General features: G+C 32.8%; 1 protein-coding gene across 1 annotated transcript; it reads right to left on the reverse strand.

The window, feature by feature from the left end:
* Positions 1 to 20: 20 nt before the first annotated feature.
* On the reverse strand, positions 21 to 16,787 carry LOC128161807 (protocadherin Fat 4-like). The gene is made up of 20 exons (XM_052825214.1): positions 16,559 to 16,787; positions 16,288 to 16,418; positions 15,787 to 16,091; positions 15,371 to 15,467; positions 14,837 to 15,078; positions 14,442 to 14,556; positions 13,830 to 14,072; positions 12,355 to 12,488; positions 11,533 to 11,629; positions 11,048 to 11,179; positions 10,618 to 10,752; positions 9,113 to 9,407; positions 7,906 to 8,412; positions 6,587 to 7,809; positions 5,501 to 5,777; positions 4,213 to 4,361; positions 3,478 to 3,682; positions 2,420 to 2,583; positions 1,745 to 2,023; positions 21 to 1,118 (listed from the first exon to the last, which is right to left on the reverse strand). Exons 1-20 carry the CDS (start codon positions 16,717 to 16,719, stop codon positions 1,039 to 1,041), a joined length of 4,971 nt encoding a protein of 1,656 aa, XP_052681174.1. The 5' UTR covers positions 16,720 to 16,787; the 3' UTR covers positions 21 to 1,038.
* Positions 16,788 to 17,972: the final 1,185 nt, after the last annotated feature.

The following is a 17,972-nucleotide window of genomic DNA, read 5'->3' on the forward strand; positions in this document are numbered from 1 at the left end:
ATATATATATATATATATATATATATATATATATATGTATTTCAATGATTCAGTTCCAAATACAAGTCATTTTGTTTTTGTTGTTGCATATGCTACGTTGTTGTTGAAGATTTTTAAAGATAATGTGTTTGCAAATTTGTTGATGTTATATGGTTTTGTTTTAGTTTCACTTGAAAATTAATCAGTGACGTCTGATTATTAGAAAATACAATTTTATATACTGAATGAGCTTGAAGAGACTAAAGAAACATTGAATCACAACAATTCTGTTAAATCTGGAAGTTGTATGCATTCAAATAATTTAGGTATTTTGAAATCTACCAACCGTAAATAGAACCAAAGCTTTTTTTGGTTTGTTTTTTAGTTTGTTTTGTTTGTTTTTTTTTTTTGTTTTTTTTTTGTTTTTTTGTTTTTTTTAACAACTTAAAAAATTCAAATACAATTGTTTTTGGAATAAGGAAACATTCGTCAACAATAGTTAAAGTGCATTGGGGGATACACTTCAGAATTTTCCCCTTCTACATTATGCTCTATTTTCAGTTGCATGTTAATATTCATATATTGCATGTTTGTGGGCATCGTCAATCATAGACAAGGACAAACGGAACCTAATTGAGCACGTGTGTTAACATCTCGTTGGGGTTTGCCATGTACATTGGTTTCTACAAATGTATTTTGACGTACATGTTATTTTGATATATTGCAAAACAACATTAAATTTTGGTTTGCACATGAAAACTCAGGAAGATTCACTGCGTTGTGTTATATTTTTATATGCAATTTTATATAATTTGCTTTGAAAGAATAAATGATTTCTTATTACATATTTGTCATAATTTAATAAACAGAAACATCAATTCATTACAAATAACATAACATGTACATTAACTATCATGATAAGTCAACAAATAATTTAATCATGTATGATACATTTCACTTTTGTTTAAACTTAAATTTCTTCATTAAAATAATGAACTGTCGCATATTACTAATAAATGTGATATTTCAGGGGGGTTTTCTCGCCATTCCTTTTGAGCTTTATCGAGAAGCGTTGTCGGGGGTTCGAAGCCACTTTCTGGTCTTGGTTACAGGGTCTTCTTCATACATCCAACCAGTGACTTTTGATAGAAATATGTTGATTTTTTAAAGAAAATGTTTGATGATATTGAGTAAACGTCTAGTGAATAAGAAAGGGGCAGAGGAAATGTGGTGACCGAGCCCCATTTATTATGATAGAACTTACATAGAAAATACCCAACTTTATCATATATCATCTACATCATTAAAGTGTACATATATTGTATGATAAAATAGAATCCGTCAAAAATATCTGAGTAATTAAATGTAATCAACACTTATAAGTTGGCACGACTCACCAATATTTATTGGCTGCCTCTATCAAGTCTCCATTTTTTAAAATATGATTTCACAAACAAGTATGACTCAAAATTTGAAATGAAATTGCATATTTTACAAAAATTGTAATTTTTATCATATTTGAAATGCTCCCATTGAATAAGGTTGTTCCTAGTTAAATATTTTGCAATTAAAAATCAACCTAAATCTTACAGTTTTAAGTAAAAAATCAATATACATTATAAACTCAATTTAAGAAATTTTTGTATTTAAACTAGCATTCATTCTCGCACTTTTAACAAAGTTGTGTGTGAAATCATATTTTTATTAATCAAATTTGCGTTAATAAATAGGACACATCGGTAAGATATTTCTTACTAATACATACCAAAATCAACGCCTCTGTTTGGGTTAAATGAAACAGGTTTTGTTGGTGCGGGCGTTGAAGTATTGGACATTGGATTCCCAAATAACGATGGGCTTAAAGTGACGCTCTTGAATTCCTGCCTCGATGAGATGCCTGAATAGTCAGGCGAAGTCTTCCCAAAGACTGGGGTGTCCGGTCTTTGAATGGATAAATTGGGTGAAGTTTTCATAAAGACGGGCGCTTGAGACCTCGGTATATTCAGTAATGGTTCATTTGTGTCCCTCTCGGGTTTAGGTAATTCTTAAGTAAATCATAATTTTTTCAGACAAAAACACATTTCATACATATGCATCTACTTGAGTAAAAAAAACTTTGTCTAATACTATCCTCATTTTTTAGACAAATCAATATGTCATGAATACGTTGTTCTCTTATTCTAAAATTATTCCACTTAAATGTAAACGCTAGCTTAAGTCCGTTAAAGCCTCTTGAATATAAAGTAATGTGTAACATTTATTTAACAGTTTTGCGATTACAAAACTTTACGGTTTTACTCCTTGTATTCGACCAGCGAGCCCAGATCTGATGAACTTTGAATCAAATTGACATTCAGCAGCTCATGAACCAAATGTTCTATCAGAAAATTTAAGTAGTAAAACTATAAAAAAAAAAAAAAAAAAACATGAAAACACGTACCAGTGTGCTTTAGCGGGGAAACGGCTAATATTGACGTCGCTTTCGTTCCTTTGATCTTACCTCCGGTCACCTCGTCGCCATCATCTGGCGATTTATCGCTCAAACTCTTGATTTCTATTATCTGTACGCGAGGATTTTTAGAGGAATTAAGAAAGTTAAAATCTCTGAAAAAAAACACGAAAATCAATGTAAGAAAACGGATACAAAAAATCAAGATATTCCGATGGTTCAGAATTATAGAAATTTGACAAATTAATTTCTGTAAACTAATAAATAAATCATATTCTAAGCAAGTCGTATTAATCAATGGTTGTTGTATTCAAGTGATTAAAAAAATAAGATTGCAAATTATATTACTGCTTAGAAAAATAAATAGATACAAAGATAATGATATGATAACGATCATAGTGTTTACAACATTTATGCAATGCTATTAAAATATTCGTATGACATTCGTTGTGATATGACGTACAATTAGCTTTTTATTCGCACCAATATTTGCACAGTGGTTTTTTTTAATAAATTAACAAATCAATAATAACATAAGAATAATTTTTCGAACAAAAAGTGTAATCATTTATCTTTTCTTCCAACAAATTGTATGTCCATGTAGTTACATTGTCAATAATTAATTTTGTTGAATCCTACTGTTTCTGCCAAACGTGATAATAGAAGCAATAATTTTGGGTGCATTGTGGAGGGGGCAATGCGTACAATTGTAAGGATAACTGTATTATGATAATCACATTGTTCTTATCCAACCCAAATCCGTGGCACAAATCATAAATATCTACAATATTTTCAGGTTTATGTACCAAAATAAAGACATACATGTACGTAAAATGCAAAATTGTAGATGCTTATGAATAAAGTAAAACTTGTTTGATTAATTTACATCATGCTATCATAGTTTATTTAAGAAAAAACCAGAAGTACTTCGCCAGATATTTGCAAAAAATATGTCATTTTAGCATATTTCGATTTGTAGTTATGTCTAGAACAAATTTTAACAAGTAGATAACGGTTATTATGAGGTCCAAGACTGTTACCAAACTCACCTATTTTTACACCATTTTCGTCTCCATGCAAGGTAAACAATGAAAACGGAAATGATGAGCAATGCCAGAAGACCAAAGGTCAGTCCCAAAATAAGTCCCAAGTCATCTTTTTCCTCCGCTTGTGTAACGGTATCGGGTGGCGAGTAAAGGAGCGTTTCTCCTAATGGTACTACTTTTTCTACCTGAAATCTGTCCCATGTCTTTCCTGGACCGGAATGAGGTCAAATAGAAACATTGTAATAAAAGTAATTCAACTGCGTATCTTTTCACCAACTACTGTTGATCTGGATTTGTTTTCTTACATTTGAATGATTGTTGTATTAAATAAGAGATAAATGTAACTGATAGGTAAAGGAAAAGGAACTGGAAAAGGTAAATTAAATATGAACAAGTATTTTTATCCGATGGATACGCATTGCTGGTACACCTACACATTTCTGTCATCTTAATACTGCTCTTTTTACGTTTCTAATTTAGATATTTACTTTAGAATGAAGTTGTACTATAAAGTCAACGCATTGTTGTATACTAAAAAATGATAACTTCAAGGTCAGTTTACTCAGCTACCTTCTAAAACCATTTAGATATATAATTGACCAAACAACAGCGTATTCTTGTGTATTGTAGAACAAAATAATCTACTAGCAGCATATTTCGTTCCAATTCAAATCCCTCTTCTATTCGAAAAATTAATAATAAATATAATCAATCAATTTGATTATGTTTAAGATTTACCTTCTACTAAAACAGTAGGAATTTCGTTGAGGTTCAGTTGCAATCTTTCTATAAGGTCTCCATTTTTTAAGAACGTCTTCTCCAACTGCAAATTTTTTACGTCATTTGTGATGTCATTTCTTACAGCATACACATGTACAATAACTGACCTATAAAATAAAAAACCAAGTACAGTTTGGTTTCCTGTGGATTCTTAAGGTGGAATGCTACAGTAAAAGTTTACTTTATGGATCGTTTTAGTATCATTTCTGAAACTTAATTCATTGTTCAAAGGATATGATTTATATTCATACGGTTTCTTTACGTACTTTTCAAGACAAAAATAAATACTATAATTTGCACGATATTGTTATCTAATAAATCATGTCCAGTAATGTCAATAAAACAATGATGGAAAGAAAAAGCACCTTTTGTTCATAGCTTTGGATAATAAACCTTAACCTGTTCAGTATCTTAGTTGCAACCAGACAGATTGTTCACCCTTTCGTTAAAAGTAAAAATATTTAAGATAGTATATCCTCTCTAAACAACGAAATCATGCTTCAGTATGATACTTTACAATCCATGAAATTAAGCTATGAAGTAGCATTAAATTGATAAACATTTAGGGTTTTTTTTCTCAAGGTACGCTACACCGAGACTTATACTTTTTTAAGACCCTACGTCACAAGATGGCGAGTTAAGTGTTTTGTTAAACTGTTTGTATCAATCGATTCAGATGTATATCGTCATAGCTCAGTGGTTAAAGTATAAAGGCTTGTCAACCGCAGGTCATGAGTTCAATCCGCCTGGCTTCATGTTTACCGAATGAAATTTTTGAAAATATCATTTTTTATCTAAAATTGCACATTTTTTCGCGTATTTGACAAATATACTTCTTATCCATTATGCCATCATGCTTATTTGAGAAACTATTTCAAGGTGTAGTGAGGTACCTTAAACACAAAAGGTTAATATGGTAGAAACGCATCCATATATTTTATTTAATTTTTTTATCGGGTTTATTAAAAGCATAAATATTTTCGTAAACTTCATAACAAATAACAAAACAAATGTTGGTTACATTAATGATATATATCGATACAAATAATCTAAACGCTCGATAATACATACTTTAAAATTAAAAAATAAGCAGCTATAAGGTTTTTTTTCTGCAAGTGTATTGCGAAATTATTACATAATATTTATATAAATCGTCTCGCGGTATTTGCTCGCTTTTTCAGTATGAATACTTAAGACCAAAAATGTCTATTATCTAAGTCCATGTAAACAGGATTAAAGTATTTACTGTATTTTGTCCGTAATGCACCAGCGTCGAACGTATGAAGTAGGAAAATCTTCTCTGAATACCTCTTGCAAATGGTCGATAAACTCATTTTCCATTGCCAAATAAGTGACCAACGTCAACTGCAGGTAAAACGTGATAACTACCATTTCTGACTCAAATGTATCAATCCTTACTAAAGCATCTTTTAGAGAAGTAAGTGGAGGTTCTCCTCCATCAAATGATTCGATTTGGAGAACGTATTTAGATTCTGTCAGTTGGTTTCCAGATTTAACATCTCCTGCAAAAAGTAATAACATAAGTTAATGGTTATCAACTATATAATGCATTGTTTTCTTTTTTAAAGTAACATATTGTTACATTTAAAGTTGTGATTCAAATACTTGCAATTTTTAAACAACTTTCAAAGATATTCTTGTAATAGATTATTTTGAATGTTTTAAAGGATAAAAAATAAAGCATCTTGGTCCGAATTCATATCGCACGTTAAAAAACAATTTTTACGTAACTGTGTAACGTGTGATTTCTCCCCATATAAAGATTTGCCCCAATGTCGCGGAACTTGTTTAACGATTTTGGCATTTGATGTAAAAAAAATAAATAAATAAATAAAGTATCTTAGCGTTTGAAAATGTTTGCAAATTAACAAGAGTGTGTAAATGTTTCACAAATCTTTTGTAGTTTTGGCTTATTAATTGATGAATAATATGCGGTCGGAATACATCCAAATAATCGGTAGACGAAACCAACCGGTTCCCTTTTATATGACGCATTGGGTCTCTCTGTTTGGTCTGGGTTATTGTTGATTTTTATTTTTAGGGGGGTATCAGCATACAAAAAATCTCAAATCTTTTTTTTTGCTTCGAAAAATTCTATCTTTGATAATAGACAAATTAGGAAGAAGTGTACAACTTTCCAACGTTATTAGTTTTTAAATGAAATTTATTTTATATTGTGAAAGTCATAACAGCGGATCAAGAAGCATTACTTTTATACAAATGTTTTTGGCTCACATATATGGGTTATTCAATTTTGGGCTTTTTTAAATAAACATTAGAATGTGTTAGAGTCACTTAATTGTATATTTACCAAAATTATCCACCTGGAACAGAGAATCAGTCTCTGTTGGGTTAAGTCGATAACTAATAACGGCATTTGCTACAGAATCTCTGTCAACAGCTATTACTGTGGTGATAACTGCGTCACAATAATCAGTCATCGAAGCCTCTGAATTATAGAACTGGGGCAAGAATTGAGGCCTGTTATCGTTAACATCTATGATTTCGATAGTCACGTTAACTTTCGACGACCTTGGTGGAGCCCCACTGTCCCTTGCAATCATAGGAAACGTAAGTTCCTGGTATACCTCTCGGTCAACTTGTCTTTTTAGAATGATATCTCCAGATTCCGACCTTACACCAAAGAACTGTTCCGCCAATATACCCTCCTGTGTGGTGAAATCTATCTCATAGATCACCTCACCATTTAAACCCTCATCTAAATCCAAAGCTTTTGCTGTCAGAATCTTGCTTCCTTTCGCCAAGTTTTCTAGTATTGATGCTTTATATGCTTGTTTTTCAAATACTGGCGTCTGGTCATTTATGTCTTCCACAGTAATGTTTACGGTGATCTCAGTGGAAAATGGTGGAGATCCGCCATCTTGAACTCGAATCCACAATAAATATTGTGACTCGATCTCGCGATCTAAATCTTTTATCGTATATATTTCTCCAGACGATTGGTTTATAGCAAACATCCCGTCCCCTCCTGTCCATAGAGTCGCTATACTATAAAACAACTTGGAGTTTTCTCCTTCATCACCATCGGTTGCCTCCACTTTTCCAACTGTTGTCGCTAACATTGTATGTTCTTTCACGGAAAAATCGTACGAAGACGATTTGAACGCAGGTTTAACATCGTTCACGTCATCTATATTTATAGTAGTGGTCACAGACGTGGAAAACGATAGATCGCCTACGTCAGCTACCTGTATGACGATCTCGTACCTTTCGACGAGCTCCCGGTCAAGCTTAGATGACAATATTAGATATCCGTCTGTAGGGTCTAAAGTGAAGCTAGAATCAATATTTCCAGTTAGAATGCTAAAGTTGAAGTTGCTGTTATCGTCTGGATCTTGAACCTTTATTGAGAAAATCGTTATACCAATTGCAAAGTCCTCTGGTATTGTTGTGTCGTAAGTTCCAATGACGGATGGTGGGTTGTCATTAACATCTGTGACGAGCACATCGACTGTAAGAGTCCCACTTAACTGCGGATTCCCTTTGTCAGTAGCAATGACTATCATTTCATATCTGAAAAGAAATGTATAATATCAACATTTTATACGGCCATAATTGAAGAAAAGGGCGAACTTTCCCCAGTATAGAAAAGCAAATTTTTAGAGGTACCTTTCAGTAGTTTCTCTGTCCAAATCATTCGTAACCGTCACAACTCCGCTGCTTGGGTCAATTTCAAAGGGGACATTTGAATCAGAACTATAGCTCAGTTTGTTGTTGCCGTTGAGCGCGGAATCTTTGTCTGAAGCGAATATTTGTGTCACTGATTTGCCAACTGCCACGTCTTCTGGTATCCATATCTGAATTGTACTCGAAGAAAACATTGGTTGATTATCATTGATGTCCTTTATTTCAATCCTTACAGAGCATACTTCAGACTGCTGTGGAGTCCCTTTATCAGTCGCTCTGATCAGCAAAAGAACGTCTGTTGCAACCTCGTAATCTGGTGGTGAATCGACCATGAGTTTTCCAGTGTTTGGGTTAATTTGGAAGAAGGACTCTCCGTTGCCCGATACTATGCTGTAACTTAGCTTCATGTTGTCCCCGGTCGTGTCTTTATCATCGGCTGTTACAGACTCAATAGTCTGACCTGACGCTGTGTTCTCGTTTACAGAAAACCTGAAGGTATAACCATTAATAACAGTGCAATATGTAGGGAGATTGGGTGGTCAACAGTTTACCTATCATATTTAATTTACATTTTCAGATATGATTTTTATAGTTAATTGTACAGACTATAATTTGGTCAAGAAATAATTGTACAGACTATAATTTGGTCAAGAAAAAGTACACATATTTAAGTTTTTAAATCTGAATACGTTCTTATGTCTTTATGAACATTTTTTCAGGGTTTTTTTTTTCCCTAGGAGATCAGTATAGTCTAAAATCGTTCAATACCATCAAGCTCTCTTAAAACTTATAGCATGTATGTATCATTATAACCTGATAAATCTGCGTTCCAATATCAATATCAATAAAAACAATACGTTGCTTGCTTTGTTAAGAAATGAAGATGAATTGAAAAATGTTAAAAATTTAATTGCATGTTCAGTGATGTGCATTACCAAACATATATTAATATTGTCAAGTGTGTGTTAGTATACTTTGGGGGGGGGGGGGTTATTTACTTTTTTCAATTATAATATTCATATAAAATAGTTCAATGTTGCTGGATGGTCAACAACTTAACTATCAGAACTAACTAACCTTTTAAAATTGGCTATTATTCCAAATTTTTATAAAGAGCTATTAGTCTTCTCAAGGAGAACTGTAGTCTAATAATGGCTATGATGACCACCAGGTCTTCTTAATAACTTACCTATAATTTGATTTAGTAAACTGAGGAGGCTCATTCACATCTATAACTTCGACCATCACTGTAGCAGTAGACTGCCTACCTCCATCAGAGGCCAAAACGTGAAGTTCGTAAACATCTTCCATTTCTCTGTCTAAAGGAGTGGTAAGGAAAATTTCGCCGCTGTTGGAATCCAAAACAAAATTCCTGTACGTGGTTCGGAAGTTGTATGTAAGTCGGTCATTGTCTCGGTCTATTGCAGAAACGGTTACTACAGGAGTTCTTGGTAATTGGTTTTCTGGTATCGATACTTGAACGGCTTGGTAAGAGGGAAAGGTAAGTAACTGATGAATACTCATTAAAAGTAACTGATTAACGTCCATTACATGTAACTAAAAAGTGGTTTGTCTAATACATGCTGTTGTTTTTAAGTTTTGATTTTTATGAATGGAGTTTGGTAGTGAAGTTGAGGTGCTTAATGTAGTAAAATAAAGTTGTTTCATTCCGTCGATATTTTATAATGAGTAATTTCTCCTTTTATTAACATCTTAAGGGGGTGTACGGCCATCTTGTACGTTTGATGAAAAAAATGTACACATTTCTAGAACTTGCTTCTTTAATTTCTGCCAAAAATTGATCAAAACTGTTGTCGAAAGATTTTTAATCCCTTAGAACTGGTCAGCTGCAAACTTAACTAAACATTAAAAAATCGAAGAAAAAATTTGAAATATTATTGGTGTCCACTCTAAAACCATTTGTTGATGAAAAAGGTTGAAGCTTGGCCATTAAGGTTGTAGCAGCAGCTCTGCCTTAAAGTAGGGTACCCTATTCTTAAAACGGGTCTCAGAAACTAACAGTTGACACGATAGATTCTTATGTGTCTAATTAAGTACATTGAAGTTATATAATCACAGAATAATATATGTATATTTTCTTATTATTTAAAACTTAAAAAAAAAAATTGGTCTGGTACATTCCACACATATTGTTTTGAACTGACATATATTTATTTAATTTCTATGAAATTATAACGTCAATGTGCCTTCATAGACACAGGATTCTAAGCATGGGTTGGAATTTTTCTTGTTCTAAAAAAGATGGCGTGCCAATTTTTTTGAGACGATGCTACGAGATAAATGTGCAAGATTCAACATTTTTCTCCTAAATGTTGTAGGCTGTAGAGTGGACACCAATGACAACGTCTCATATTTGAAGATTTTCTAAATCAGTATTCAGTTTTATGTTTGCAATTGCTTTGTTCAAAGTGATTAAAATACACATTGTACTGTGCTTCTTTAAGGATGTGCATAGAGAACAAATCGTAAAATCTCATAGTTATTGCTTTTGTATCCTTTGCCAGCAGATTCATAAATTTTGGGCATAGACAAATCAGCTGAAAATATTTTTACAGTTTGGTTCACATGTGTAAAAGATGGCCTTACACCCGCCTTAAACTTTACCAAAATGTAGATCAATCTTTTGTATATGTGTGATACTAGTAATAATACATGTATAAAGCGGTCCTTTACCTGATTTAAGGAAAGTGGGTGGCCATTCGTTTTGATTAATAATTTCGACTGCTATCGAAATAACTGTTGTGAATTTTCCATCGTTAATCGAGACTTCTATACTGTAAAATGGCGTTTCTTCATAATTCAATACACCTATTATGGAAGCAATTATTATGATATAAGTAAGTTTCTTTATTGCTTCTACATGTACTTATACAAAATATAAATAACACAAAACTCAACATTCCAAAATTTATAATACATATGTATCAGCAATTAAAAATCATTTAAAAATATATTGACTTTTTTCGTTTTGGTAATTTTTTGGTTTGTTTGATGTCTTCATATTTAAGTTTTAGTTAGTTTTAATCGTCGTTTTAATTATACTGTATCATATTTACATATTCAACTATATTATAGTTTATAACTTAAAGTTAAACTACATTACCATTAACTTTAAGCTCTCCAAAAGGAGACACTGTGAATCTATTGTCACTGGGCTGTTGATTGAAAGAATAAGAGAGGGCATCTCGATCCCGATCTGAACAACCCAAATTTGGGATGACAACGAAACCAGCATCTGTATGAAAATCAATCTAATGGTGTATTTTTTCATGGTAAACTTATCATAAATATCAAATTTCGTTACATTCGTATCATCATAAAATGATTTAAGCAACTGGTTTTCAAATTGATAGCCAAAGCTTATGAAGAAAAACAATTTTATTACAATTCAAAGTATTAAACAGTAGTTTCATTTGAATTTAGAATAAATTATTTTGAATTATTTTGATGTTGATTTTTTTATTGATTTATTTACTGTGCCAATATTAATAAACAAACAGTCATATATATTGTTGGGGGAAAAATCCGCCGTATAAAAGCATTATCTAACAAATATTGTACACGCTAAATAAAATCCGTGAGCAGTACCTGCTAGTTCCGAGACCGAGGCTGTCAGCACAGAATTCTGACACAATGGTTGGTTATCATTGACGTTCTGTACGTAAACATTCACTTTTCCTGTCGTCTTATGCCGCACGCAGTTTGAAAGTACAAATGTATAATTACATTTCATAGTACATGCCTGTGGAAAGTTTATAATGTAACATTGTTCGCAAAGTAATTATTTTATACATTCATAATATTAATATTTAAGATGAAAATTATGGATAAATTTATCATATAAGATGATGTACGCGGCATTGTTCCAGATTTTATAAAGAAAATTTGAGTGTTCAGTTTTTAAATAATGCTTTATTGCTTTATTTTTGTGCTAATGATATAGAAAATAATATGATAGATATTATAGTAATATGCTTCACAGCCAATAAATTATACCAAACTTGCTCAATAACATCATCTTGGCAAGCCAAGGGGTTTTTGGTCAGCAGAGTGAACCGAAAATTAATGCTTGATTTGAGATGATGTACCAATATAACATTTACAAAATATATTTTTAGAAAAATTCACATTCTCAATGATGAAAAAAAATTAATTTTGCTATACACTTTAAATTTCTTATTTTACGCAAGCACTTAATTTCGCGATTCCGCTGCTTTGTATTAAATCGCGAGAATATTTAAAATCGATTTTTGTTCTAATTTTAAATAGTTCGAATCTGTCTGAAATATAAAAGCGAGATTTTAAAATCCGCTAGGCTTGCTTCTCGCGATTTTACGTGAATATTAATTCCTCGCGTTAAATTAGGAATCTACAGCAGCTAATCTAAATGCACCACAATTATTAACCTACCTGGTAAACTCCACCATCGTCTACAGATATAGTAATCCTGTAGGATGTCGTGGTCTCGTAGTCAAGTTTGTGTGCAAGGTATATTTTACCACTGGAACTGTCAATCAAAAAGTCATCAGGTAGTCCGTTTTCCACTGCATAAAAAATTGTAATGGCATGGATATTTTGTTATAAGAAACTTAAAGGTCATGACTGGGGAATATCTTAAGAAAAGTTAAGACACTCTAAATACATTTAGCTCAACGTCTAGGTTTGAGAACATGGATATTCGCCTCACGCCTAGGCCTGACATTCAAAGGTTTTGTGAAGCGTATGCAAGAATGGTATCTATTGGTTTCTGAAATTCATTTTGATATGCATGTACAGTGATTAGAGACTGTTTAAAATAGAGCCATCAGGAATACAAAACGTGGGTGTAATTTTTGCATTATATAGAATGTTTACAAATGTACAGTAGAATTGAGAAAAAACATCTATAGATACGTGTTTTCTCTTTCTTTATTTTTCAGAATAAAATAATTTTCAAACATCAAGTAAAACTACTGACCAGTAATATTAAGATAAAGAATCAGATGCAACCTTACTTTAAACACTATATAATATCTAAATTGTCACAATAGATCCGATGATTAGTACAATTTTCAACAAGATAACATATATCATAATTTAACAAAATATCTACAAATAAACTTATTAATTTGTCAGATATATATAATACAATGAACAAAATTCTGAAGAAAAACCCGCCAATGTTTTTATGTACCTATCATATCTACCTGTAGATATTAAATAACAATTTAGGGTAGGAAAATAAACCCAAAAAAATAACTTAAAATATTGTATCTTTATACGATCTCTTCGTCTCAATGAGAGTCTAAAAATGGCCCAAATCATTTAGCCTTCTTCGGCTTCAAACTGACTCAAAACCCTGATGGAACTACATGTAAGAAACCCTGCAAGCATTCAAGAACCTTTAAATGGTTAATGGTTGGCATCGATACATTTCATAGACAAATAACAACAGTAGCTGGTATATTAACCGAAAGGGAGTTGAGAGCTAGAGCTATGTTAATAATGTTTGATGGCAGCAAGAAAGGCAACAATCAAACTTGTAACGTTTTCTTTGATCGACAAGACCGTATTAAACAGACCTGCTAATCTCATTTGGCTATGACGGGTCAAACTAATAATTAAATATTGATACTATATGTATGTTCGGACCATTTTCTTTCATTACATGTAAACAGGTGTTATGTAATCGGTCCTACTTGAGTATGCTGCTTGAACATAATCGTGTAAAAGTGATATAAATGCATGTATATATGGGCATCATCTAATACAATTAATTTTACACGTATAGAAAAAATTGCATAGCTAACCAGATCAGGTTACAGGGTCGAAATCGTGTACCAGAGATCTATACCTGCTAAACCAGAGCAAGTAATTGGGTCAAGGTGTTATAATGTCTGAATTACCTGATACGATTGAAAATTGGTGGACATTATCTGGGTAGGCATCACTGTCAATGACAGATACTGTGGCGATCTCTGCTCCAATTAGCGTGTCCTCTCTGACGTCAACGCTGAGTGCCAGAAAATTGGGTCCATTGTCGTTAATGGGCGTCAGAAGTATTAAGACGTTTACCGTTGCTGTGTGTACCGAGTCTCTAACCTCTACGGTCAGGCTGTGGGAGTAGGTTCCTGAATCGTAGTCCAAACCTGTGCCCAAAAAACAACATAATTATGTCAAACCAATATGGCCTCCAATTTTTTTTTTTGGAACAGCAAATTGTGTACACTATGCTCAGGGATGCAAAAATTCCACTCATATGAACATTCAACCACTAATGTACCAAATTGTCAATCAACTATAATTGTAGTGAGTGTTTATATATTTTTTAAAAATAACTACGTCAATGACTTTGCATGCACGTGACTTCTTAATATTCGTCAATAGTATTCATCTGTATCCTGGATTTCTTTATTTTGAAATCATCACAAGTATTGTGTTTTTGTTCTTATGTACCAGGCATTGCAATCTTTATTTTTTTCCATTTTGTTTAAGTAAGTGCGTCACATGTTGCGTACCTCGTTTAACCTGTAAATCTCCACTTCCGGTTATGACGAAATAACCTTGCGGGGAAATACTGTAACTTAATGGAAAGCTTGACCCATCTTTGTCTGAACAATCAATAGCGGCAATCTGTGATAAAATACATTATGATTATAAGGAATCTGAAAGCATGAAAACAAAATATAATCAATGCAAACTACATTATAAATACAGGATATTATAATAATACTGATAATTATGATTATTAACAAATTCAAAATTTTTTATTGTACCAATAGAAAAAAAGGTATAACACATGACTTGTATAAAAACTATCTGATAAACAAACTTTAAGGATCTTTTTCTCGCCGACAGAAGTCAATTTATCATGTTTTTTTGTAAAATAGATGTCTTCGGCATGCGCATTTACCTTGCTTCCGACAGTAGTGTTTTCAGCTATGGATTTTTGTAATTGGCGTTTTGAGCATTCGGGAGGGTTGTCATCTACATTCTCCAGGGTAATGGTAGCTACGGCAGTGCTGGATGATCCACCCCCGTCCGTCACTCTGATCGTCAGAGAGTGGGAGGGTGTGGTCTCATAGTCTAGGAAACCTTTCGTGAAGATTTGTCCAGAATCTTCCATTATCATGAATACATCTCCCGTATTTCCGGCTGGGTTTTGTAAAACGAAAACAAAATCTAAGATAGATGCAAGAAATTGAGGTTGTTTGCATAATATACAGTTTGATTTTATTTCTTGACATTGCGGTTTTAGATTTCTTATCGTAAAACCTTTAAAAGGACTTTTACCTTGAGAACAAAGGTTTAATGGCAAATAAAAACTTAGAGCGAGGCGTATTAGATATATTTTATAAAATACTCACGTACATCTCTCTCTCTCTCTCTCTCTCTCTCTCTCTCTCTCTCTCTCTCTCTCTCTCTCCCCCCCCCCCCCCCCACATACCCGTCATTTCAAACGAGACCTTCCCGTGATCTCCTTTATCATTGTCTGTGACGTCAACATCCAGGACTTCTGTACCGGGCGGGACATTCTCTTCAATCTGTTGGAATATTTTATATTAAGAATTAAAATTGAATCTAAATTAATTGCCAATTTGCTTTTCAAATGATTATTAATAAATTTGTGAGTTAAAAGTCGATTTTTGATTTGACTCAAAATTACAATCGTTTTACAAAAAATGTAAAAGTTTATTTGGAACTGTTTCTCATGATCAGTCATCCATTACGTATATATCACTTTGAAAAATAATCTGACGTTGAAGTTTTTATTAAAGAAAACGGCTTATTAAAGACAAGGGTTCTTTTTGTCTGTTTTTAGATATAAAAGAATTTATTCATTTGAAATGTGCATTTATTTACTCTTCTGCCAAGCGGTTGTCCAACAATAGATGGCACGAACTCATTCACAGGATCCACGGCGACAACGAGAGTCATCGTTCCTGTTCTAACGGAACCGGTAGATGGCGCATCAGTCGCCTCAATAATTAGATTGTACAACATTTTGGTCTCGTAATCTAGCGGTGTGTTCGTTGTCCTGATCTGCTGGTTGCCACCCAACTTGAACTTGTTTTGTATACCGTCATCACCGGAAGTTATTCGCAAATTAAAACACCCGGAGCTACCAACATCCGGATCATTACAAGTTAGCGTTGCTACTAATGCATCTGCAAGATTAAAAAACAAAAGCGGAATAAGATTGTATTCCTCCATTAATTGAATAATGAACACCGAAGATGTTTTGGGAAATTTTAAAGCAAGTTTTCAATATACAAAGAGTTTTCTGCAACATTGTCTGTATAATTTTTTAATATTTATTTTTTTTTTAATTATCGTGTCTTTGTTTGTGTAGGTTACTTGTACCATTGGGAGTGTTTTCGTCGATTCTTTGAAAGAGAAGAGAAGGTGAAAACGTGGGTGGGTGTTCGTTCATTGGTAGAACATTCAGTACGAACTCTGCGATGTCGGGTGTGGAGCCTAGATTATCAGACACACTATTCAAAATAGATCAAATAAATAAATAAATAGATAAATATATAAATAAAATCATTTTATTTTATTTTAATCGGATATATTGTCTTGAAAACACGACATACATGTATAAAGTAATTGATTTGATAAAATTTATACTTACCGAACGCTAAACAAAACTTGTTTCGTCACTTCAAAGTCTAAAGCTTTTTTCAACTTCAATGTAGCCTGATTCCCATTATCTACCAATTCGATATACTCGGAAACTCCGGTCGGTATGAGAGCATACACGAGTGTTCCACCATTATCATAGTTAACAGTCATTGGAGAGATTTCATTTCCTGGTGGAGTGTTTTCTTCGATGTAAATGGTTTTGTCTCCCGGCGCTGGGGGATCCGATATTTCCAGAATGGACTGACCTGGGGAGGGGGGTGGGGGGATATTATCATCAGACAATAATATTACTACGTGAACATCATATTAAAGCTTCCTGTTGGTTTGTAACATGTATATTATAATTTTGTGTTTTAACTATTTTCAATAATTTTTAACTTATTTACTTAAATTCACTAGTCTGAGATGAAATTAAACTATCAAATGATATAAAATTTGTACTCACACAATGTAGATAGGGAACTAAAGATTATCCAAAAAGTAAGCGTTCTACCAAAGGAACGCATTCTGAATTTCTCATACTAAAAACACAACGACATTTTATAATTTGTCCCTTACGTAGTCCTATGCGTAAAAGTATTCGTGACTTTCTTATGATTTTTCGTGTGTCGTCACTTGCTTTTAAAGAGAGAGAAATAAACAAACGAATATTGAATGATAAAATCTTTGACAATGTTTCAATAAAATGTATATCAAATAATCTTATGGAATATTTTGAACATTGACGCATATGGAAACAAAATGGCATCGCTACAATAAGATGGCGACACAGGTGATCGTCTTACTGATTGAAGATACATTTAAATTTCGGTGTTCACTGAGGGTTTTGTTTTACTTTGTTGGTTTTTTCTCAAAACTTCTTTTAAAGGTGAGAAGCAAAATGCATAGTTGTAAGTTATTTATTAAATCGAATTAAAGTTGCTGTTTTGGTCCCATTCTTTTACTTTGTTCGAACAATTTTTTATCAGTAATGACGCATACAAGACCCGGGGGGATGGAAGGGTGTGGTTTGTGGTGGACTCGTTTGATTGAAATTTATACTGATGGATGGATGGATGGATGGATGAATTTTTCCTTTTTCTCATGTCTAAAAATCTCTCTACAACAAATTAGATAATGCAAAAACTTGTATATTACAATCCAAATATGTTACTTGAGCTTTCTTGAGATATCGCATTAAATTTAAAAAACCAAACGAGTGCTAAATCAATGTTTATGTGTCCTTTGATGCATTCTTTGAACTTATAGATATTGTATGGTTTAGTCTAAGCTGTTTTGTTGCTGTTGTGTTTTTGTTGTTTTCCGAGTTTTCAAGATCATTATCACCCTTAGTAAAAACAATATTATTTTTATTGAAACCCATTTGATAACAATAAACAGAACTTAAGTCTACTTATTTGTCC

The sequence above is a fragment of the Crassostrea angulata genome, chromosome 8, assembly GCF_025612915.1.
Source record: "Crassostrea angulata isolate pt1a10 chromosome 8, ASM2561291v2, whole genome shotgun sequence".
NCBI classification, from domain to species: domain Eukaryota; kingdom Metazoa; phylum Mollusca; class Bivalvia; order Ostreida; family Ostreidae; genus Magallana; species Magallana angulata.

Excerpts from the sequence above, each read along its gene's own strand:
- LOC128161807 (XM_052825214.1), bottom strand. The coding sequence starts at position 16,719 with ATGACTGTTAACTATGATAATGGTGGAACACTCGTGTATGCTCTCATA. Across the intron at positions 15,079-15,370 it reads GGTCTCGTTTGAAATGACGG|CCGGAAATACGGGAGATGTA; the intron begins GTATGTGGGGGG and ends TACAAAACCCAG. Across the intron at positions 14,557-14,836 it reads ACACTACTGTCGGAAGCAAG|ATTGCCGCTATTGATTGTTC; the intron begins GTAAATGCGCAT and ends ATTTTATCACAG.